This window comes from Bos taurus, chromosome 10 (assembly GCF_002263795.3).
Source record: "Bos taurus isolate L1 Dominette 01449 registration number 42190680 breed Hereford chromosome 10, ARS-UCD2.0, whole genome shotgun sequence".
In the NCBI taxonomy this organism is placed as follows: Eukaryota; Metazoa; Chordata; class Mammalia; order Artiodactyla; family Bovidae; genus Bos; species Bos taurus.
This window is the reverse complement of record NC_037337.1, coordinates 46,494,642-46,518,961: the sequence shown is the minus strand read 5'-3', so window position 1 is coordinate 46,518,961 and position 24,320 is coordinate 46,494,642. Positions and strand designations below refer to the sequence as shown.

The 24,320-nt window shown below is 41.3% G+C and overlaps 1 protein-coding gene across 6 annotated transcripts in view; it reads left to right on the top strand.

Annotated features, from left to right (window-relative positions):
* Window positions 1–6,172: 6,172 nt before the first annotated feature.
* Window positions 6,173–24,320, top strand: part of USP3 (ubiquitin specific peptidase 3) — a 102,377-nt gene continuing 84,229 nt past the window's right edge. For 3 of the 6 annotated variants that reach the window (NM_001434791.1, NM_001434793.1, NM_001434792.1), the window contains exon 1: window positions 6,173–6,381. In NM_001434791.1, coding sequence (NP_001421720.1) covers window positions 6,291–6,381 — 91 coding nt within the window. In that variant the 5' untranslated portion in view covers window positions 6,173–6,290. Of the gene's footprint in view, window positions 6,382–6,407; window positions 6,484–9,535; window positions 22,351–24,320 lie in introns of those variants that run through there. The other 3 variants (XM_059890447.1, XM_059890446.1, NM_001434794.1) reach the window with 2 other exon arrangements.

Sequence of the window (24,320 nt, the reverse complement as noted above, 5' to 3'; positions counted from 1 at the left end):
TCTTTCTTCTGAAGCCTAGAAGACCCGACATTTCTTCCTGGACCCTACCTAATATATTTCCTCCACGTGTTGATAAGCAAAACTCTACACTGAAGTGTTTTTGTCATGGGCAGCTGTCCACAATGCCAGCCAGTGATTTCTGCTCAGTCTATTGAATAAAAATGACTACACCCAGCTATAAAGGAAGCTGAGAAATGTCTTTTCTGAGCCTAGGAGAAAAGAAAACAGCTTTGGGGAACTTCCCTGGTGGGCCAGTGGCAAAGAAGCCATTTGCCCTTGCAGCGGACACAGGTTTGATTCCTGATCCAGGGGGTTTCCACATGCCCTGGGGCAACTAAGTCCGTGCACCACAACTACTGAGCTTGCGCTCTAGAGCCTGAGAGCTGCAACTACTGAAGACCATGTGCTCTAGAACCTGTGCTCTGACCAAGAGAAGAAGCTACCGCAATGAGAAGCTCACAGACAGCAACTACAGAGTAGCCCCTCTCACCACAACTAGAGAAGGCCCTTGTGCGCAATGAAGACACGGCACAGCTAAATAAATAAATAATTAATTTTAAAAGGAGCCAATCTTAAAAAACAAACAAACAAACAAACAAACAAAAAAAGATTTAGGGTGAACAGCAGTCACTGCCGAAGGATATAAGGACGGTCTTCTGCTTGGTGGCCGTGAGCTATCACAGGATCAATGGATGTCCACTCTACAATGGCCCTTGGGGATCATCAAGGCCCAGGGGGTTCAACTCCCTGATTTTACAAATGGGAGACTGGGGCCCAGAGAGAAAAGTGATTCCTTCATTTATTAGAGTTCTTTGGTGCTGGAGCCATTTGGTTTTGCATAGTTGGTCAGTGCTTTAGCTGCAAAGTGGGTCTTTAAACAAGAAAACCTCATCTCCTTCATAAAACTGCCTTGAAGTTCACATTTCAATGACAAAGAGGAAAAGCGTTAAAAGGAATACAAATTTAGATGTTGATTATACAATGATTATGATAATGGTGCTGAACATAAATTCTTTAGTTACTCAGAAGGCTTTTCTGTGTCCTGTGGTTCCTAAGAATCTTCTTCATTGTTAGGAACTTCAGCTACCCCCAGAAAATACTGCAAAATTATTTATCTGATCATGTGTGTGAGGGGTGAAAACCACTTTTGATGAAAGAGCAATTACTTATTGTGTGTACGGAGCCTAGTGACTTCACTTTCACTTTTCACTTTCATGCACTGGAGAAGGAAATGGCAGCCCACTCCAGTGTTCTTGCCTGGAGAATCTCAGGGACGGAGGAGCCTGGTGGGCTGCTGTCTATGGGGTTGCACAGAGTCAGACACAACTGAAGTGACTTAGCAGCAGCAGTGCAATTATTTAAACCTTCTTTGAGCTTTAGGTCTTTCATTAGTAAAAAGGAAAGGATTATACCTGTATCTAAGATATTTGCTGTAGGGATTTAAGAAGAAATGAAAATCACCTGATAGAGTATCTGGCACCTACTCAGGATCAGAAATGAGTTGAAGTCCTTTCAGTGAATCCCTAGGGGAATATTACACAAAATGATTGATATAATCACTCTTGAAAGGGGCACTTCTAACATTTAATCAATAATCTTTTTCTTATATCTTCAGTTGCTGAACTCGTTGCCTAGGATCCACAATTGAAAAGAAAAGCATCTGTTCCCAAAGGAGACTGAAACATAAACAGAAAAACCCAGCACCATGTGCAGGCTGCAGGAACGGAATGAGTGATGGTGTGAAGGGAAGGCTTAGTCTTGAGTGAATGATGGAGGGCTTCTCTGAGGAGGCTATATACTTCATGGGAGAGGAGTCAGCTGGCCAAGCAGAAGGGAAAGTGGGGGAGAAAAGCACATTTTCTATAATGAGGGAGCTATTTTAGATACTGGGGCTTCCCTGGTGGCCCAGTGGGGAAGAATCTGCCTGCCGATGCAAGAGACTCAGGGAAGATCCCTGTGTGGGGCAGGGGGAGAGGGGGCAATCCCCTGGAGAAGAAAATGGCAACCCACTCCAGTATTCTTGCCTGGGAAATTCCACGGACAGAAGAGCCTGGAGGGCTACAGTCCATGGGGTCGCAAAGAGTTGGACCTGACTTAGTGACTCAACAACAATATTTTAGATGTTGCTGGAATAGTTTTTTTTTTTTTTTTTAAGCTTTAACAAAAGAGAAGGGATGAGTGACTGTGATGGCAGTGGGTTTCCAGTTTTATCTTGCCACACATGGGGAGTCACTAAAGAATCTGGGGCAGGGAGATAATAGAAAGGGGTAAATTAAAAGAACTGAGAGAATGACAGCCAGTGATGGCTAGCTGGCTGAAGCCCACACCCAGCCTCATCATTGATTTAATCATTCAACAAATAGTTATGAAGGACCTGCCTGCCATGCACCAGGCTGAATTCCAGGAGCTGGAAATCAGGCATTGAACAGGACTAGCAAGGTCTCCGTTCTCCTGGAGGAGACTGACAATAGATAAACTAGTAAACAAGCAAGGAAGTATCAGATAAGTGCCTCTTGGAAAATTAAACAAGCTGTTAAAAGTGTCCCTGAGCTTCTGCTCCTCACCCTCTTCCCCTCCTTCCAAATACCCGCCAAGCCTCCTCCTGAGTTGTCTAAGGAGATTTTGCTCCTAGGAAAATCTCTAAGGTAAATCATTAACCTAGCTCTCTCGGTGTTTTCAATAAGACATCTTCCCCAGGGCCCGGTCTGCTTGTTATTCTTGCTTCGGGACCACCGATTCTGCCAGAAGCCTGGAGTCTAAAAGTTAGATGAGGATGGTCTTGACAACCTTGAAAAGGGTCCTGATCGTGGTTCCCTCGGCAACGTATATCCCCCTCCCCAGCAGCCCCCTTCCCGCTCCAGGCTCAGCCCCTTCTCCCCACCCCCCTTTATATAGATATCCCCTCTAAAAGAAAGACATATGATAATACGGTTGAAATTTTTCATTCCTCTCCTCTGAAAAATGCAGACTTCTAAAACTCGCCCGCTTCTGTGAGCAAGAGCCGTCCTCTTCTCCTATTCCTAACCCCTCCCCCGCGTTCCCCCACCCCTCCGCGGGGATTCCGGGAGGCTTCGTGTTCTGGGCACCGGTGATGGAGGCTGGCTCAGCACCACCGGGCTCACCCTCCTGTAAGTCAGAGTTCCCCAGCGCCAGAGGGATGCAGGCCAAGAATCAAAAAACGAACATTGGAATAAACGCAGCTGAGGAAAGGAGGGACTAAAAAGGCAGATTCCCCAGTATGCCCCGTGGTCTTCCCCCTTTTGACACATTTACTCACCACGAGGATTAAAAAAAAAAATTTTTTTTTCACAGTATGAAAACTTTCAGAGACACAATAAAGTTTTAGGTAAACCAAGCAAACGTCCCAGGAGGGCCTTCTGATTTTGCCCAGCTTTTCTGAACTGCCTGATAGTCATAGTTTTCCCTCTGTGATCCATAGCAGTCAGGGATGATTAAGTTAGGACCCCTGCTTGGAGAGGTTTCTATTCTAGTTAAAGAGAGAAGACTAATAAAACTTTTCCTTTCCCCTCAGCCACCCCACACACACCCAGTTTGCACCTTACAAGGTATATTCACATTCTTGATACTGTTAAAATCATAAATTCAAAGCTGAAGGGAAATTTAGAGATTAAGAGAGGTTAAGCAGAACAATTACTTGGCATATACTGGGCCACTTCCTAACCATCTGCCCATGGTAGACATTGCTAATCGATCACTCCTTCATGATCTAACTCTCACTTACTGGATACCCTCCATGTTCCACTCCTAGGAGTACAGCAGGAAACCAGACGGACTTGTTTGCTACCCTTATGGACCTTCAAGGGGAAGACAGACATTAAATAAATACACGCCTGAAGAGTGTTTTAAAAGGAGGAATATGGGGGCAGACAAGGGCATCGCACACCTGGAGGGAACCAGGATGTGGAGCAGGGTCAGGAAAGGCCCCCTTGAGGAAGTGATGTTTAAGCTGAAATCTAGACAAGGAAACTGAGTCTTCATGAGGGTGAAAAAGGAAACATTACATGCTAGAGGGCAGACCAGCATGAGTTCAGGGCATGTTTCAGGGTTAAATGAGGGGGCATGAATGATAAATGGGGGTAGGTGTCCAGAGGGATAGAACTTGATCCAACTAGTCCTTGGATAAGAATCGGTTGATAGGAGGAGAGGGTTGGGACAGCCTGAGCTGAGGTCACATTTATTGTTTATCCTCCCTCTTCTTAGGAATTATTCTCTCACCTGCTGCCATTTTTTAAAGCTATATTTTAAAAACATTTTTAATGTAAAAACTTTTAATTTCGTTGTTGGTTTAGCCACTTTTATTCAAGCATTATTTGCAGCATTGGAAAACTGTAAATTATTGACTACCTACTATGGGGGTGGCAATTCTCATGACTTCTCACATCCTTTTTGTGAGATAAATATTACCTTCCCCATTTTACAGATGGAAAAAAAAAAGGCTCGGGAGGACTAGAAATACTTGCTAAAGTTGGTCATCAAGTAGGCAACTGAACTAGGATTTGAGCAGCTGCAATTTCCACAACTCTGTCACTGTCATAAAACCTCCAAATGGCTTGCTCTAAAGCAGTCAAGTAAAACTTGGGAAGCAACCAAAGACGGTTGCCTGAGGAGTCGGAAATACTAGAGGGATATGCGGTGGGGGAGGAGGGGGGAAGTGTCCGCAGAGATGCTGCAGGTGAGTGTACACCTAGGCAGGGGATCGCGCGGCAGAAGCAGAGCGGCGGCTGGTGGTGCCGAGGATGGCGAGGCGTGAGAGGTGACTGAGGGCATCCCTCGACTGCTCCAGGACTGAGTACGGGGAGGTGCCCCGCTCTAACCTTTTCCCGGCCCGGCCCGGTTAATCATTTCCTGACCCTCCTTCCTCCTCTCTCCCAGCCCGCAGGATTGCCACATCAACCTCCCCCCTCCCCGCCTCCTGGCCTGTTGCTCCTTCGCCGGGTTTTACAAGGAGCCCCAACTTTGAGGCATTTTCTAACAGCCCGGGACGCCCTCAAGGCCGTTTCCCGGAGAGGTCGCAGGCTCGCTTGGGTGTAGCGCTTGCCCTAGCGGCCTCTTGAGGCTTGCCCTATGCTCTTTTTTTGGACTGAGAGGTCGGAGAGGCGGGATCCAATCCCGGCGCGGATTAACTAATTAAAGGCTCGGTTTCCCCTGCGGTAAAAAGGGAGGATGGTAACAGCAGCTGGCGGGGTGGTGCGCGGTTGAAATGAGGTATTGTGTGTTAAGTGCCTGGCTAGGAGACAGCAGTGGGTGTTTAACAAACGTTAGATCCCTTCCCTTTTTATCACCTCATCAACGGGACCGCCCGCTCAGCAAACCTAGGTTACAGCTATCTCGCTTAAACTTAAACTGGACGTTGAGATCTGAATGTCCGATCATATGCTCGAGGTAATGCCAATAGTGATTCATAGTGACAGGGTTTGAACCCCGGTTCACGATCGCCCCCGCCATCTCGCACCTAAGTGGCTGGCTAAGGCCACATGTCTAGAACCTAGTCCAGAACTAGAACTTAGTCAGTATGGTACCTGCCGCAGGGAGCAGACCACTAAACCAGTACTGTTCTGGGACCCATGCAGCCTGCTGGGCCACCGGGGGCCAGGCCTTTAACCTCTCTGAGTCTGAGCCACAGTGTGTAAAGTGGGGGCTCTCTGTCTGCCCGTGTGGTTTTTATTTTCTTCTTCACACTTTCTTTCGTGACCAGATTTTCTACCCCGGGGTAGTCAGACCATCTCATTACGCTGGATCAGTGTTTTCTGACTGCGAGAGCTCGCCCAGGGCGGGGAAAAAGCAGCGGACCGGCCCAGTGTGCCCAGGCTTGGCGCCCCACCCTTCTCGGGGCCGGGGAAAGTCGCGGCTGCTCGGGGCAGCGGAGTTGGGAAAGTCACTTCAGAGCGCAGTCTGACTCTGGGCCACCCGCCTGCGAGCGCGCGGACCCCACCCAGCTGGGGAAGACGGGGGCGGGGCCGGGCCTGGAGGCGGGGCCTGCCCAGGGGCGGGGCCGGGCCGGCCTGGGAAGACGGAAGCCCCCAACCTAGGGGTGGCGGCAGGACCCGGATCCCGGAGCACCACGTTTTCTGGAGCCGGACATCTAGAGACGGCGGGAGAGAAAACCCGGCTCCCGGAAGCTTTTGCTTTCTTTGACGCAAGGGCTCGGGACGCAGCCGCCGTCGGCCGAGCGTCGGGCGAGGAGCGACCCCAGACGGAGTCGTCGGAGTTCCTCCGCCCCCGCCTCGCCGGGTCCCGGAGCCTCAGTCCTCGCAGCTCTTCTGGTGGCCATGGAGTGTCCGCACCTGAGCTCCAGCGTCTGCATCGCTCCGGACTCAGCCAAGTTCCCCAACGGCTCCCCGTCGTCCTGGTGCTGCAGCGGTGAGTGCGGCCCCAGGCGGCCTGCAACGCACCCGAGGCCCCGGCTCCGCCGGGCCTGCCGTCTAGGGGCCGCGGGCGGCGGACGCGCGGACTCGGGAAGCGGTGCGGGCAAGCCGGGCCCGGTGGCTGGGGAAGGGTACTCGGTGAGGCGGGCGGAGCGGCGGCGGGCGGAGCGGCGGCGGCGGCTCCTTTGTTTCCCGTGGCCCGACGGTCCGGCCGGCGAAGGAGAGGCCCGCGAGGGATGCGAGCCCGCGGGGGCCACGAGCGCGTGGGGACGGCGGCGAGCCGGGACCCTGGCCTGCGGCTCGCGCCCCTGCGCCGCCCGGCAATGCCGGGGGGCTGTGGTGGCCCGTGTCGCCCGGTCGGGGGGCTGCGGGAGTGGGTGTCCGGCCCCCACAAGGCGGCCGCACGTGTGGCCGGGCCCTAGTTGTGTGCCCTCCTCGACCGGACAGGAAAAGCGCCGCTCTTGGGGGCAGCTTTGTTTGGGCTGCTGGGCGCGCTGGGGCCCTTCGCTACCTGCTCTGGCCCCGCTTCCTTTCGCTTCCCCCTGTGCTCCAGCGACCCGACCCACGCCCGGTGGGCGGGAGCCGCGACCCCGAGAGGTGCTCAGAACTCGGGAGGCCGAGGTCAGAGGCTTTCATCAGCACGGGAGGGGGAAGTTTGAAAACAGGCTGCGGGCTAAAAAAGCTCAGAAGGCTGATGGAGCAGCTGCTTTGGAGGGGCGGCTAGCGCTGCTTTTCAGGTCTTCTTGGTGGGTTGAAACTGCTTTGGGATTTCCGAGTCCATGTGCTGGAGGACAGTTATTAGGTTTATGTAATGCTTTTGCATTGCTTAAGCATCTTAACTCCTTCTGCCGGGCCTCTTGGAAGCCCCAGTGCCCTCTTATTGTCTGCTCTAACGACTTAGGATCGCACCGGCCACACTGCTTTGATTACTTCCTGGTAGGGCCCTGGTGCAGCCGATAGGGTCTTTGTTTATTAGCTTTGAGATAATCGGTGGCAGCTTGGGTTGGAGAGTAGAATGTAAATTGTGCGTTTCAAAAATCTTAAGTTCATTTGAAGAAATAAAAGAGCAGTGGTACGGTTTAACTGTGTGACGTTTCTCATTATGGGCCGGAGCTAGGAAGATAGTTTAGAGAATGCCTTAACACTTTTGACAGGTTACTTCTTAAATGGTGATTATTATGTCCTTAGAGAAAATCACAGGCAACAGCCACAAAGAAAAATGTACCCTGGTATAAGGAGTCGAGATAACTGGCTTCCTTGAGCTCTGAGAGGTTTGATGCTTTGCTTGCCTTTGTAAAGTCAGATTGTCTTTTTCTGCACGAAGCCCGTAAAGATTATAACCGGTTAATTGATTTTGCAGTGCAGTATTGCAGTTCTTTTATGAGGGTGCAGAAAACTTACCTACTAATGTTTCTTCCACAGTGAATGTTGAGTATGAAACAACAAATAAAGTGTGTCAAATTGCTTTACAAATTAGTTGATGTTGCATTAGCTCTAATTGTAGCTGTGGTGCTGCGATTGTGGTAAGTTGTGTCTTTCTTTCTTTTTTTCCCCCAAGAGATTTGGGGGAAGAAATGACCAAAGTAAACACTAGGAAAAGCATACCTCATGAGGAATGATGAAATTACTTTCTCTGTGGATTACTTTCTACAGGGATACAAAGCAGACAGCTCCCTTATGGCTTTTTCTAGGTAAACTCACATCAAATTTTAAAATGGCCTCACTGGGCACATGCATCTAGAAAAAGGAATAGAGTTTATGCAAGTGACAGATTTCCTGTTGTGAGTCAGCCTTGCCTTTGTCAGTCCGGGCGTCCACATGACTGTGGGAAAGAGGTGCAGAAGATCGAACATCTCTTGAGGAACTTAAGTTAAAATGGAGCATAACTTAGAGGCTTGTGCTGATACAAAGAACAAACTAGTATGGCTGGCTCTAAGGGAGGGGTTATTTCTGTCCAAGGGCTAGGATGGCATCTTTGCATCTTGCAACAAAGTTTGTCTCTGACATTGCTTTGGGAGGGTGATTTTAGTCATGTGCTTTCATTTGTAGAACCAATAAAGCTAGTTTCGCAACTTTATGTGGGTTTTTTCCTTCTGCTCAAGTTCTGTGAATTGAACCCATTTCACGCGGGCCTCCCACTAACCTCTTGGCATCCATTCATTGATATAATCTCGTATTTTTATATTGAGCTTGATCTTGTTCTTGCCTGCCTGTTGTTTCAGTGATTAAATGATTATTAACTATGAGTCTTTGGCTAATTCATCATCTTGGAGGGTTATGTATTCTGGTATTTATTCTCCAACACTCTCAAACGTCTTCTTTCCTTTTCTTTTTGGTAGGGCACCAAAAGAGTAGCCAGTGTGTGGAATAACTCGGTGACCGAGTGCGGAGTCTGATTGCGTTCTTTTCAGGGAGGGGAAATCCCTGTTTTGGCACTGGGGCAATAAAAGTCATGCCCTTGCCCTGTTTTCTTTGGGAGCTTGCAGTTACATCACAGTGAAACAGCCTCAAGGCAGCCAAGCATATTGCAAAAGACCAACATCCTAGGCTCTTCTAGGTAGCAATACATCCTTGGAAAGTAGTTCTGTTTCCTTTGAGCCTAAGTCTTATGGTATCATTTGTAAAACAATGGGTAATACTTCACATTCACTTCACAGGTTGTTGTTAGGGTGCACAAGGTAATTTTTGTGCAAACTTTGAGAGACTCCAAACACTATTCAAGTAATAGGTGGTTTTATAGGTCAGAACATCTTTATGAAAAGGACTCTGAATACTTAAGTATCTAAAGCCCCTTAAATAGGGACTGGGACAGACTGGCTTTATGCTGAATTATGTTTTGCAAGATCTATTACTCAACAAGATTAGGGGGTGTAAGAAGTAATTATACTTCGGAATTAACTTGAGCTTCTTATCTGTGGAAAGCCCTTGGTACATATTATTGTATATGTTATGTAATTGTGTACCACAGCGGTTCTCAAACTTTTTGTTTTCAGGCCTCTTTTACCGTCTTAAAATTATTGAGAACCCAAAGAGCCTTTGTTTGTATGGTTTATAGCTATTGATCTCTGTTGTATGGAAAATTATATTTATATATAAATAATATATATTTATTATATCCTTTACAATTAATAATAATAAATCCATTACCTGTTAACAGGTAGTAATTTACATAAATTTTCAAAACAAAAATTTGGTGAGAAGATTGGCATTTTAATTTTTGTAACTGTCTTTGTTATTTGGCTTAATAGAAGACAGCTGGATTTTTACATCTGCCTTTGCCTTTGGTCTCTTGAGATATCACACATTGGGTAGCCTCTGGAAAACTCCACTGCATGCTTGTGAGAGAATAAGGGTAGAGAATAAAAGTAACATCAGTATTATTTATGAAAATAGTTTGACCTCATGTACCCCTGAAGGGTTTTGGAAACCCTCAGGGGCTCAGGATCACACTCTGAGAACCCACTTGTATACAACAATAGTAGCAGTTAAGGACAGCTGCTCTTATCAAAATAGTTTTCAAATATTAAAGAATTCCTTAAGGTCTTAAAACTAGCAGCATTTATGTCTGCGTGGAGATTCACAGAATTTATAATACATAAGCTGGGACGATGGAGTCCAGTAATCAATCCCTTGCTCTCAAAAAAGTTGCAGTCCAATCTGGTTGAGGAGAGACAGGAAGCTAACTGGTTAGAAGTTAAATCCATGTTGTGGCTTAAGGTAAGCGTTGAAAATAGTAATCTCCTAATAAGGTAAAAGTTGATTTATGTCTAATTTTGCTAAATTCATTCTCATTTTTAAATGAAAACGTTTTAAATAAAAACGAGGTCATTCTTTCAAGGTTTTTGTTAAGTGCAAGTACCAGATGTTATTTTCAGAAGCTGGAGACTTCTGAAAGTATACTTCATTTGTATATGTATGTGTGGGTAAAAGGGTTGAGCCAGTGGCAAAATAATGGAGAGAAAACCCAGATTGGTTAAAAAGATGCACTAAACACAACTATTTTCATAACTAAGGTGAGCCAAAGACTTTAAGGGTTTGGGTTAAATAGCCAGTTAAATTGTAGATATTTTAATAGCATAGGCATGAAAAAATTTTCCCTGATTAATTTTTTAAAGAGTTGAGAAATCCTCTTATAGTTTCTAGTACACACTTGCCCTCACATTACCTAAGAAAAGTAAGTGTAGATTAAGTAAATATTTTGCAATTTGGGATGGTTATTGGAGATTAATCCTTTTTTGAAGATACATTTAGTTGGATAGAGTTCTGATTATTGATTGCATCTCAGTGGTAATAAACTTGTCATTTGTGATAACGCTTGAGCTAAAAATGAGATATCACCTTGATGGGGTGATGGGTTATTTTGCACCAGATTTCTCTCACAACCTACATCTAAAGAAACCTCTTACATGCCCAGTGGATTAAACTTTCTAGATAGGATCAGTCATTTGTTCATTGTAAGGTCAAATGCATTTACTGCTCCTAGTAGTAACCCTGTATGAAATTAAGTGCCTAGCATCTAATAAGACACTCAGTAAATATTTGCTTAATGAATGAAGGAACTTTCTTCCTTTTGATGGTAGCTGGATTGGCCTTAAACTTGGTGTTTAAAATAAATGGAAAGCATAGTGAGTGAGTGTTTAAAATAAATGGAAAGCATAGTAAGTGAGCTTCTCCCCAGAATGCTTTCACCAGTCACCGCTCCTGGCTTTTAGTCTATAAAGTAAAGTTTGACTGGCTTGTGAGGAACTGACCATCTGCAGTCTTGTTACCATGATGAATTTGTAGTCTTTTGACATTCTGTGTTTATAGGTAGGCAGGTATGACATTTTAGTAGTAAATGTGGATGGGACAGTTAAAAATCAGTGGGCCCGTGATACTTTTGAAGATTAATATTTAAATTTCATACACTTTTCTGAAGAATTTTAACTTTTTCGATAAGATTTGTAAGCTTAAGTCAAACGCAGTTGTCTTTCTAGTTTTTCTGGCAGTATCCCACCTGGAATCCCAGCCCCTAGAACTTTAAAGCAGCCTAAGCTTATTTCCAAAGTCTCTGAATAATTGGTAGTAGATGTGAAGAAGCTGGGATTTAGAATGTGCTCCATGTGTTCGTTTGAAGAGGCTGCAGTCTAGGGACTGAGCCTAACATTTTGCTGTTGTGAAGAAGTTTTGACACGTGGATCCGAAGTTATTCTCCGAATAGTATTCTTAGTAGTATACAAAGAATATCCTTCATGGCCTAAAAGCAGAAGAAAGGATGGGGTTGAGGGGTGAATTTGAACTGTTTGTTTCAGTTTCTTGTTATTCATTTATTCTCAAAATAGCTGATTCTCATCATTCTTTGCTTTAATAGCATTAGCCTTAGGCTCTTACAACATCCTACTTTTTCCACTTTGAAATTTAAGCGATTTCCTTCTTTACTGGAATATGATAGATTAATTTTGAATCCTTTAAACTTAACTTAAAAATATTTATGTTTTTCTAGTGTTTGTCGCTCAGTGAGCAGAACAGTGAGTAACTTAGTTTGTAGCTCATTGAGTAATTTAAATTCCTGTTTTAAAATTTAATTGAGTCCCTCTTCCATCAGGGAGTAATTTACAAGGGCATTTCCCCTAACCCGTGTTGTTTTTTCTTTTGCAGTTTTTTCCCACTTCTTGAGCTATATTAGACATTTTCCTTCTTTGAAAGAAAATAGTAGTGTCCTTTGATTGTGTCCAGACCGTGGGTTTTGTGTTCAACCTAAGCATCCAAGTGGACTTGGATAGTAGCTTATCAGTGTTTGAAGTGGGAACTATATATTGTTAATGTATTTTAGTGTTTTATGTTTATTCATAGCTTTTAAACACAAGAGCCACTGCATTCTAGGTGTTTTAGTAGAGCTTTCCTGGACAGATGGCTTAGAAGGAGGTACTTAGATTCTCAGCAGGGGCTGGTACTTTTTGGAGGGTTTATTTGTGATGAAGCTTACCTTGATTGACAGCTTAGAATGCCGAGAATACCATTAGCAGCAGCAACAGCTTGTTCATCTTACCTAGAATTGTTTCGCCCCGAGACTTCTCAAGATGCCCTGTGATTTCTAATAGTCTGTTTTGAGAATGTAGGGAGAAGGTATCTTTCACAACGAAAGGAAATTTACCTAAAAATTGTTTATTGCAATTGTATCTTGAAATCTTTCTGGGTTGTTGAATGATCTTTGGCTTAGAAACCTGTAAACAGAGGTCATCTTTTAACTGCTGTGAGTCTGCAGATGTTAGTGTATATAGTAATTCCAGATGTTTTCTCATCTACTAGTTTTACTGAGTAGGAGGAGAACTGAGAACAACATAAAGGAACTTCAAAGCAGTTGGCCAGCATTTAATCCTGACTAATTTAATTAACTACCCATCCTTGTAGTTTTTCCTGTTTCATAGATTGTGAAACTGAGACAAAGATTAACAGAGTTGCTCAAGATGCTTGGGGATATTAGAGATAGCCCAGAGCTTAAATTCAAATACCATTCAAACCATACTTTTGGCTTGCCTTTTTAAAAGCAAGGTCTTTATTTTGTCATCTAGTCACTTACTGCTTGATAATTTAAAGGATTATAAGTGTTCGGAGACATACTTGAAGTAATTCCTCTGAAGATTTTTGATATGAAAGTGTATTTTAAATTCTACATTTTGGAAATAATTTATTTTAAATTTCTATATTTAATTAGCTCTTCCTCCCTCTGTTTATTGATTAAAATGCCAGCAAGGTGGAACAAGGTTGTTAATACAGTTGGAAGAACACTGTTTTTGAATGTCTAAATTTTGGTTCAGATTGAATTTTTTTGTAGGCTGAAATGGGCTTTACTTTAGTTCAGATATCATGAAGCCTTCTCACCATAGCTGTGGATAAGGATAAAATGCAGTGAGCTCTTTGTCATTTTATAATCGTGGCCCCCTCCCATTTGTTCATTTTGTTTCTGCTGGAGGAGATTCTTCTTGGAAGTTGTTTGTTATGGGGTAGGGGAGGGAAAGAATTCTTAAGATAGAGAATTTTGCTTTTGCTGCTGGTAGCTCAGGGGTTATTTGAATCTTTGCTTTTAGGCAGTAACTTTTGTTGATTCCATTTCGTTATATTTTAAGATTTTCCAATCATATTTCTTGTAGAAGTTACTTATAGTCTTTAGGCTGCAATGCTTAAAACAAGATTTCCCTCCCCGCCCCCCCGCCCCCTGCACACTTCTTAAGACATACTGAAAAACAGGTATATGTTTGGTTTTTACAGATATATAATATACAGGTAAGCTTAAGAAGGCAACTTCAAATTTTGAAAACTTTTGTTGAAACAAAACCTGTGCATTGAAAAGTGAAGTTTGTAGTTGTCTTGGTATTTGTGTTAGGTAAATGCTTCACCGTTAATCACCACTAGCTAATTAAATTTTCTAAGACCCTTTTGAGGAGGGAAATGAGAGTTTATTTTGAATATGAACCAGTTTGCGTCTTTGAAAAGATATTATAACCGACTGGATTTTATCTGAAGACTTTGTACTCTGCTGTAGGATTGAATAACTCTATCAGCAGGCTGTTTTCCATTTTGAGTAGATGTTCTCTCCTGATATTTTTTCCTTGTTCTAGCTGGGTTTAAGGCAGCCTTTAGAAATCTGCTTGCCAATTTATCCTTGACCTGTCCTGAAGACTCGTAATTTCATGGACTGTTCTTGAACTATCTCATCACCAGGCAAAGCAGGCTGGTGATTAACTGTCATGTTCCTGCAGGTTTAATTTAACCAATTGTAAGATAGGACACTTGTTGATTTCACTTCTTTAAATCTTTGTTCTTACTGACCATGCTCAGGTTTTCCTTTTTAGATAATAGATCTTTGTTTTGGTCAGAGTTTGTGAAGATCATGCTGAAATTTCTAGGCAGCAATTTTTTTTTTTTTTTTGTGACAGAATGTTTCCCTGGGATAATGGATAGATAAATGTTGAAAAATATTCTAATTTTTTGTTGTTGTTGTTAAAGAACTTCTATTTAACTTAGTCTGGGGCTGACATTTATATTATTGATTGAGTGGTTTTAAAATTTTAGTGTCACATAGTAAAACAGATTAACTCTAGTTTCCATCTGAATTATTTTGATGTTAATTGTGAGCTCTTTTGGCATTGGAGAAACTGTTTGCAACAACAAGATTCAAGCTTCACCTTATGTGTATGAAGTAGCTGCCAGAGCTCAACATTCATGCTGTGAGAATTTAATTCTAATTTAATTTAACTGCATTGGTTTCATTTCAGTTATTTCAAGTGTTTTGTTTGTGTGTTGTCTTTTTAGAACCTCATTTTAAAAATATTTTTTGAGACTTTTTTCCTTTGATTAATACAGATTTTTGGGAAAATGTGGGTCAGATTTTTTTTAATGTACCTATTGGTTGTAAAAAAAAAAAAAATTCCAACTCTTGCTTTGCATCAAATAATTAGAACAGCTAATGGAGTTTACAGGTGCCTATTTTCTGTAATACTGGGTATCTAGCCCTTTAAGCAGAGTATAAGTATATGCCCAGTTTATGTTTTTTCTTTCCATTTCTTCATAAGTAGTCCCATTGATTTTTAAAAAGATATTTTCCCAGCACACCAGTAAATACAACTGTGGTAATTTCACACCCCCACCCCCAGATTTGTATTTTAGTGCTAAGCTATACTGTATAACCACAAAAAGCTAGAAAAAGGATTGTTCAACATAGATATTAAACCTGCTCTCTGAGTAAAGTCTTTGATAATGAGGTCCCTTAACGTCTTAAATGTTTTGTTGATTTATGGGAGGGAGTGCTTCCTATAAAATATGTGTGTGCATCTTTTCTTGTCTTGTATACACTTGCTTTTGTTTTGAAATAATAGTTGTGTGGTGTTTACATTTATGACTTGATTAATTTCTTTTGAAAATCCTTTTACTATTTAACTATGGATTTGCTTACTCAGGTTGTTGGCAAAGTGTGGAATTGCATCAGATCTTGCTATATTAAATAAATGGAAATAATTGGATGCCAGAATCTTTTAAGTGATTCATGGCTTTTGTGTTGGTAGTCTGTATACAATCAGCTTCATAAGGAGAGTTATTTTTGAAACAATATAAGCTCCTGATAATTTTTCTGTGGTTATTTGTGTCTGGTCTTCCAAAGGCAACAGTGGCCATTTTGACTCTGATTTAGTAATCTGCTTTGACTTGAGTAGTTTCAATCCTTCTCTCCACTACCCTTCCCTCTCATTTGTAGGTAGGGGCACAGTTCCAGCATTTAGCTGAAGACTGTAGAACAGATAAAAGCATAATAGCTTCATAGGTGCCTTTTTTTTTTTTTTTTAAACCAAAGTGGGTTTGAACAAGTCTGAGTCTGTGATAGAAGGAATAATAAAAGATGTTTAGTACATTACAGTTGAGCATATGCAGTTTCACATACATTATTTCCGTATGTTGTTTTCAATTGCCTTTGAGGACTGGTTTCAGAAAGGCATTTCAAAATAGAGTGAAATGCTCGAGCCAGTGAGGGGACTAGTCTTATGGATCAGAATTTGCCTCTGTGTAGGAAATCAGCAGGACCAGATGCCCTCTCTTCTGGCTCTGTAGGTATCTGGCTCTGTTAACATATAGATGATAAATTTTGGCCAGCTTTGAAATTACATTCTCTAGTAGAGGACACATACCATTAGCTCTGGAAATTAGCCTTGTAGTATACAGGGAGTTGAGTAGGTGCCTGGCCCCAAATGATAAACAGAGTTTGTAATTTTTATTTCATGTAATAGGTGATTTTTTAAGATGAAAAAATGTGGTTTAGGCAACTTCATGAATTGATATGATTGTTATATCAGTTTACCTTTTAAACATTAGTGTTTTCAAAAAGTAGTACATTATACAGTTACACCATACAGTATAGTATCAGAAGGTTTAAAATAGAACAGCAGGCTCCCTTCCCTCCACCCTCAGTCTTACTGTCCACAGACAACCACTTTCAGCTTTGTTAGCTTTCTCCCTTATGTTTACCCACATGCTTCTAAGTAATACATTGTTATTTTTCAATTTATCCATTTTAGGTAGTATCTCTTGACATCTTGTGTTGGTAAGTGAGGACATTAGTATTTCATTACCTGCCCACTCTCCATTTCTCAATATGACCAGACCACAAATTTTTATTAATATTGTGATTACTTTTTTTTTTCTTTTCTGGCATTTTATTTTTCCTTTAGTTAGTAATTGCTTTTTTTTTTTAAATTGCTTACTTTACTTTCTTTACATTTTCTCCCAAATGTAACATATACATTTGTCAAATGTCTATGAATATTCTTTTCCAAGCATTTAAACACATACTCTCTTAGTAGTAGTATTCCTGAGGCTCTCCTTCCTAGAGTGCCCTTTCTTCCATCTGAGCTGACTGTTCTCTGAGCCGACTGGACAGTTTTTACCCTGTGACTCCCTCGCTGTCCTCTTGTGTTAGATCTCCCATTCCCTGGATCGCAGGTCTTTCTCGTCCTTGGTTTATTAGACCATTGTGCTGGAGTACATCATCTAGCTCCCTTCTCAGGGGAGCCACATTTTTGATCCCACCCAAGTCTGACACCTTTATCCGACCTTTGTACTTGACTGCTTGGTTGACTATAGACTGTTCGTTAGAAAAGATTTTTCTCTTGGAATTTTTTTTTTTTTTTGGTGACGCAGCACAGCTTGTGGGATCTTAGTTCCCCGACTAGTGATCAAACCCACGCCCTTCCCATTGGAAGCACAGTCTTAACCTCTGGACCGCCAGGGAAGTCCCTCTCTTAGAATTTTAAAAGCAGTGTTCCTTTGTTTTTAGGCTTTCAGTGTGTTTTTTTTTTTTTTTTAAGAAATGTGATGCCTTTTTGATGACTGTTTCTTCATATATAGCCTTTTATTCTTTCTCCTGGAAGCTTTTAGGATATTCGTTTTATCCTTGGTGTTCCGGAATTTCAGAGTGATGTGTCTTGGCATGGCTTAGTTTTTCTTTTCTTGTGATGGGTTCTCAAGGGACTTTTCAGTCTGTGCATTTGAGAGTACACTCATCTTCCCATCCTTAAATCTCCTAGTTTGTACATTTTTCTTTGTACAACTCCTATTAATTGAATGTTGAGCACCGTGGGTAGAACCTGTAATTTTCTTATCTTTTTATTTCTTTGCCTTTTGGTTCTAGTTCCTGAGATAGTTCCTTGTTTTTATTTTTCCTTCTACCCTTCTACTGAATTTTGATAATAATATTTCTTGTTTTTAAGTGCTTTTCCTCCTTTTTCTCTTTTTTTTTATTTTTATTTTTTTTTCCTCCTTTTTCTGACCATTGTTTTTTCATACATCCTATTGCTATTGTTTCGCAGTATCTTCTCTTGTTAATCCTGGGTTTTAGAGTTTGTTCTGAGGCTTTTCTGTGCTGTCTGCATTGTTTCTCTTGTCTCTAGGTTCCTCTTTTTCTTTTCAAAATGATTCTTTCAAACTAGAACTTTCCTTCACAGAATCTTATTTTATCTATTTTTTCATGTAAGGGTGGGGCACTAGAAAGCTCTGTGAGGCTTGTATACATTGGGCTTCACTGTGAAGTTGGGGACAGGCCGCCTTCTTCATTGGAGGAAGACAGTCAAGACGTCTGTGTGGATATTTATTTTTTTGCACCATTTTTTCAGCATTCCCTCTGGGAGCTGTACACCTGGCTGCTGCTGTCCTGACATGAGGACGTAGGAAGTCCATGAGCTCATTGTCCCTGCAGCCCTTGGGCCCCTTGTTCTTAGTGCCACCTTTACTCTGCTGTCTGCTGTGCCCCGTGTCCCTAAGCCCAGGACTGCCTCCCAGCTGCACTCTTCTCTGCTGGTACTTTCTGGGCTGTCACTCTTCTCTGCTGGCACTTGGGCTTAGCTTTCTTCACGCTACGAAGATTGTTACTGCTCCTTCGGCTTCTTCCTGACTGCCAAAAGCATGTTGAAGTTTGCTTCTCTCACATGTTCTCTTTGTGAGTCACTATTGATTTAATTTTTTGTTGTCATTTTAGTGAAATGGGGTGAAGAGGAGATAAGAGAGAAATTGGTCTGCCATGCTTAATTTGGTGTTTATTTTTACTTAATTAATTAAAATTATTTGGCCATGCTCTGCAGCATGTGGGATCTTAGTTCCCTAGCCAGGGATGGAACCTGCATTTCCTGCATTGGAAGTGTAGAGTCTTAACCACTGGACCACCAGGGAATCCCAATTAGTGTTTATTTTTAAATGAAATATTTTTAAATGCAGTTTTTAGGGTAAAAACATGCTTTGCCTTATCAGAGATGGATTTTATTAGTAATCATCCAGAGAGTTAAATCACTAAAACTGAAATTTTGCAGTACTATTTTTGAGTAAAAGTTTAAACCCAGATTTACCTTCCTTGATAAGCAGAGCAAAATACTGTTGCTATTACCAGAGTCAGCAGAGAGAGTAGATAAGCCTCTGGGTTTGGCTCTGCTTGGGAAATTGGGAGCCAGAGTTTGGATATATAAAAGAAACATGTTGTAATGTCATTTGGACTACTGCAATTAATCTATTATAATATTTTTACTGGATTAGTTTGTCATCCATTAATAAAGGGAAGTTACTGCCAGGTTTATAGTACTATTTGGCCTGTACAATGGTAATTTAACCTTTTCCTATGTGTTATAGTAATTTTCAAAAAGTATGTTTTTAATAGGAAGTAAAGAATAAAAATTTAAAAATCTCAAAACCCTTTTTATTTTGATACACTTTCACACTTAAAGGAACCTTATTAGAATAATACAAAGAACTCCCTTGTACTCTTTACCTATTCATGAGTTAACATTTTGCCACCTTGGTGTTACATGTGTACCTTCTTTCTATATATTCCCCCCAAATCCCATCACTAATTTGCATACCTAATGTTCCTTCATCCATAAATGCTTTATCCCCCCCTACCCCCCAAGAACAAGGACTTTCTTTTCATTAAGCATGGGATATTGGTTAAAATTAGGACATTTAATGACTGATACAGTAGTATTATTGAATGCACATTCCATTCTCAGATTTCTCCCGTTGTCTCACTGTCCTTTATATAATGTCCTTCATAGCTGTTTGCCAGTTGTGTCGCCCCACCCGTCTCCCCTGCATCTCACCCACGGTCATGAGTTTCATTTTGTTGTGAACTCTTTTAGTCTCCTTCAGTCTCTAATGGTTCCTTATCCTTTCTTTGTCTTTCACGTCTTGAGTATTTCTGTAGAGTGTACTTCAATTTGGATTTTTCTGTTGTTTCTTTATGATTAGATTCAAGTCGTGCAAGGTTTTGATAGGAATACTGCAGAAGCAATGTGTCTTCTCAGGGCATTATATCAAGAGGTATATGAAATTGGTTTGTCTCATTTGGTAATATTTATTTTATTAAGGTGATATTTGCAAGGTTCTTTGTTGTAAAGTTTCTGTTTCCCCTTTGTTATTAATAACTAATTTGTAGCAGATGCTTTGAGATTTTACATATAATTGTCTTATTCCTCATCAAACATTAATCTAGTAATTTAGCATCCACTGATGATTCTTGATTGAATCAGTTGTTACTAGGATGGTTGCAGGATGTTGATTTTTTAACTTATTTCTTCTAAGTATATATGGGGACACATTTTCCTTTCTCACTCGTTTATTCATTTATTTTATTAACATGAACTCAGGTTTTCATTTTATTTCTTAACATCCTATTGCTATTTATTTTGAAGATCAAGTTGTCCTAGATTTGGCTAGTGGAGACCTTCTTAGGCCATAATTTTGACATGTCCCTATTGTTCTTGGAGCCCTTACTTTCTGGCATGGCAAGGTGCTCCCATCTCATCTTGTACTCAGCCTGCCCCCATCTTGGAATCAGCTATTTCTCCAAGTAGCCATTGTTCCTTTTAGTGGGGAATAATGTTTATAACCTAAGATCTCTCAGCAAATAGGAATTAAGAAATATGAAAATGTGTATGTGTGTGTATATATATATTTGTTTGTATTTGTGTGTTTGTGTAACCACGAGTTCATTTTGATACCTTTAATTCCAGTTCAGCACTGCAGGTCTCGTCTTGAGCCTTTCTGCATTTGTAATGCCCTTTTCTAACAGTGAGAATCTGGTTCCCATTATCCTCAACACGTGTACTTGTTTGCTCCATGCCATAATCAGAGAAAGTAGTTCTGAACTGCTGACCCACACCATTGCAAAGAAAACTGCTTATAACTAGAGCTTAATATTTTTAATGGTGTTTTTTGTCTGTATACTCAAAAAAAAAAAGTCCTATGTTAAAAAATTATGTTAGTTTTCCTTCCTTTTCCTTCCCTTTCCTTCTCTCTTTTAACACAGTTATTTGACATATAGTCTGCTTCATTTGTTTTTGTTTGATTTCCATTTAAAATTTTTTCGGCCTTATCCTTGCTGATTTTATTTTACGTTTTTTTGAGTATATAAAATGTGAGTATGGGCTTTCCTGGTAGCTCAGATAGTAACGAATCCACCTACCAATGCAGGAGACCCAGGTTCAATCCCTGGGTTGGGAAGATTGCCTGGAGAAGGGAATGGCTACCCACTCCAGTATGCTTGCCTAGGAAATCCCATGGACAGGGGAGCCTGGTTGGCTACAGCCTATGGGATTGGAAAGAGTCGGGCACAACTGAGTGACTCTCACACACGCATAGTTCCAAAAGTTAAAACCGTACCAAGAAGTGTTACTACCTCACACTTCTCATTCCTATCCACCCTCTATAAACAACCAATTATTTTGATCTATCCTTGTTTCTTTCTTGTAAAAAAAAAAAAAGATTGCAGATACATGAGTGTTTTCTTTCTCTCACAAAAGGTAGCAAACTAAGTATGCTCTTTTGGGGTTTCTTTCATTTAATAGTATATTCTGAACACCATTCCATGTTTGTAGAACTTTTCCTTATTTTTAACCCGTTTATAGTGCTCCATTTGTCGTGGTTCGCAGTGAATTCGAACGGTCTCCTCCCTTTGGGTATTTAGGTTGTTTCCAGTATTTTGCAATTTCAGATAATGCTGCAGCTAAAAGCCTTGTACAAATATTTTTTTTGTATTATGGGATATCTTCAGAGAAGATGGAAAGTTTTAACTTTTCAATTGTGTAAGCAATATTGTGTAAGTGATTTTATAGTGCTTCAAATTACTTGTCTGCCTGCTCCTATCTTCACTTCTATGGTGACCTTACAAATGTATTCAAGGCTGTGGAAGTGAAGCACTTTATTGTAATTATATTTTTGTCTTGGAAACCTTGACATCAGAGCGCTAGAAGTGGCCTTGGAAACATTTTAGTCTACATCCATGTTCATCTTAATCAGTTGACTTTTCCTTTCCTTTTACATACTCGTCAGTGCTGTTTTACTGCCTGAGTGCTCAGACACAACTGTTTCTAGTAGTTTTCTCTTTTAATTTAATTTGTGTTAGATTCCTTCATGTCATACTGTTAACTGGTTGCTCCCTCACGTTATAGAATGGTGGTAGGATAGGACGGTTATACTTAGGACAGAAATAAGGATTTGGGCATCCATTTTCTCCAGTGGGTCTCAGCGCATTAGTGAGTAGGATAAACTCAGAGGAGCACTTCGGATTCCTAGATAATGCTGCTGGTCCTCTCAGCTGGTTGATGACTTAAAAGCCTTTGTTCCAATAAGTGGACATTGGAGTTGAAGAGGGGGACTTCTTCCTGCATTACTAGAAAACCAGGTAAAAGATTGGGAAACATAGCTTTCCATCAGAAGGGCCATAAAAAGATTACTTATGTGTTGAGATAACAGTCCCCTCAGCCTAAGAGTGGCTGGAGCCTCCAAGCAGATTACTTCTGGCCCCCATGATGACTCTTCAATTTACGCACGTGCACCATACAGATGTTATCATTTTCCATGCAGGTCCTGACATGAAAAAGGTTTGAAAAATTGGCTCGAGCACAGTCTCAAAATTAGCCTCTGAGAACCAAAGACAGTGTCCCTTAAAGAGAACCAGGTAATCCTATTTATCCTGGATAAAAAAAGAACTGAATTATTTAGAGTAGAAGTTTAAACCTACTGTCTGTAAAAATAAGCTGATCACCATATCTTTTTTTTTTAATATTTATTTTTATTTATTTATTTGGCTGTGCCAAGTCATGGCACGTGGGATCTAGTTACCCGACCAGGGATCTCGAACGGTGTCCTAGCCACTGGACCACCAGGGGAGTCCCTGATCACCATATCTTAAATCTGGTGTGATTTGAAATCATTTCTATTTGCTTCTTTGTTAAAACAAAAGTTAGAAATTTAAAAAATATTTTTGAAGACTTGTAACCCCACATATTGGATATTAGAATGACCAAGGTACAGTGTATTTTGATTGATTAGATTGGTGCACCATGATTTAATCTCTATTCTGAATACCTCAGAATTTAGTGTATCTCCGTATGGTTTTGACACCCAAGTTGCTTATGTACTTAAGTGTTTTATCTGAGTAGCATCTTATTTAGTTGTCTAAACCTCCTTGAAATTTGCTTCTACAGTGCATTTGCTTCTGAAGTATTTTACATTAACTGTGTAAAGTTTAATGATTCTGACATTAAGGTGTATATAGTCATTATATCAATTTTGAAATCAGCTTATTAAAATAGAATATTTTATCTCATTCATTTTATGTTTTAAAAATAATTTAATTTCAAGTCAGATACCGGAGGAGTTTCTGAAGGATTTTTACTGACTTATTTATTTGGAATTTTTCTGTGGAAAGGAATTGTCAGCTCCCATCCTTTTAATGTGTGTAAACTAAGGGAAAAATTTCTGAACAATTAGCAGTCATGCTATATGTGGACATATGTTAACTGCCTTGTGTAGAATGGCTGTCACAGAATTAACCCCAGATAGCTGCGTTTTTTATTTTAATATATTCTTAAGGGAAGGAAACTGAGAGTCACTGGGGCTTCTGTTTATTAGGCCCCTTGTGCCCTTCATGTGCTTCGTCTCATGAAACCCTTACCATAGCCATCTGAGGCAGGGGTGGTCTTTGTCTTCTGCTACAGATGAGGAGGCAGGCTCTGAAACCAACTCCTTAAGGTCATAGAACAAAATAATGGGAGAGCTAGAAGGTGAACAGAAGACTTATGTGGGTTCTGGAGCCCATGCCTGCCTCTGACATGTTCCTCTTGAGTCTACAGAGTAATAGTCGCATTCCTAAGGGTAACCAAGTCACTTTGGTACATTTTTGTATTAAAGCAGGAAGGAATTCTTTTGGCAGGGTTTAAGGTCAAAGCCAGGAGATCAAGGCCTCTGCCTAGTTCAACCAAAATGATGTGGAGCAGAGTCCTTCCCCTACTTCCTTCCGCTGGGCTGACAGGGCAAGAGGAGAATGGGACAAATGAGGAGATGAGGCTTGACATATCTATACTACCATGTATAAAATAGGTAGTGGGAAGCTGCTGCTATAAAGCACAGGAGGCTCGGCTCAGGGCTCTGTGATGGCCTAGGTGGGTGGGTTGGGGGGTGTGTGGGAGGGAGGGAGTGTATATATATATATATATATATGTACGTATGTATGTATGTATTCATATAGCTGGTGCACTTTGTTGTACAGCAAAAGCCAAGATGACATTGTAAAGCAGTTGTACTGAAAACAAACCAAAACCCAAAAATCCCATACACTTTGTTGAAATCTTTAAGAGAAAAGTCAAAGTACTTCCTAGAAATCTTGGGAGTCTGGTTAGGATGTGGGCTCTTGACCCCAGCTACAAAGGCTGGGATCAGACATTGCTGATGGGTGTGATGGGAATCAAGTTAGGCTGGCTGAGGAATAAGTCAGCACTCTTAGGGTGAAGAGAGAATTGGAAACAAAAATGGAGGAGGATATTCTCGACTCATAATTATTCAATTAGGTTTTCAAATCCAACCTTAAATAAAATGTGAGGTTTCCCAGAATGTTTATTAGGGAACATAATCCAGAGAGGCAAAAGG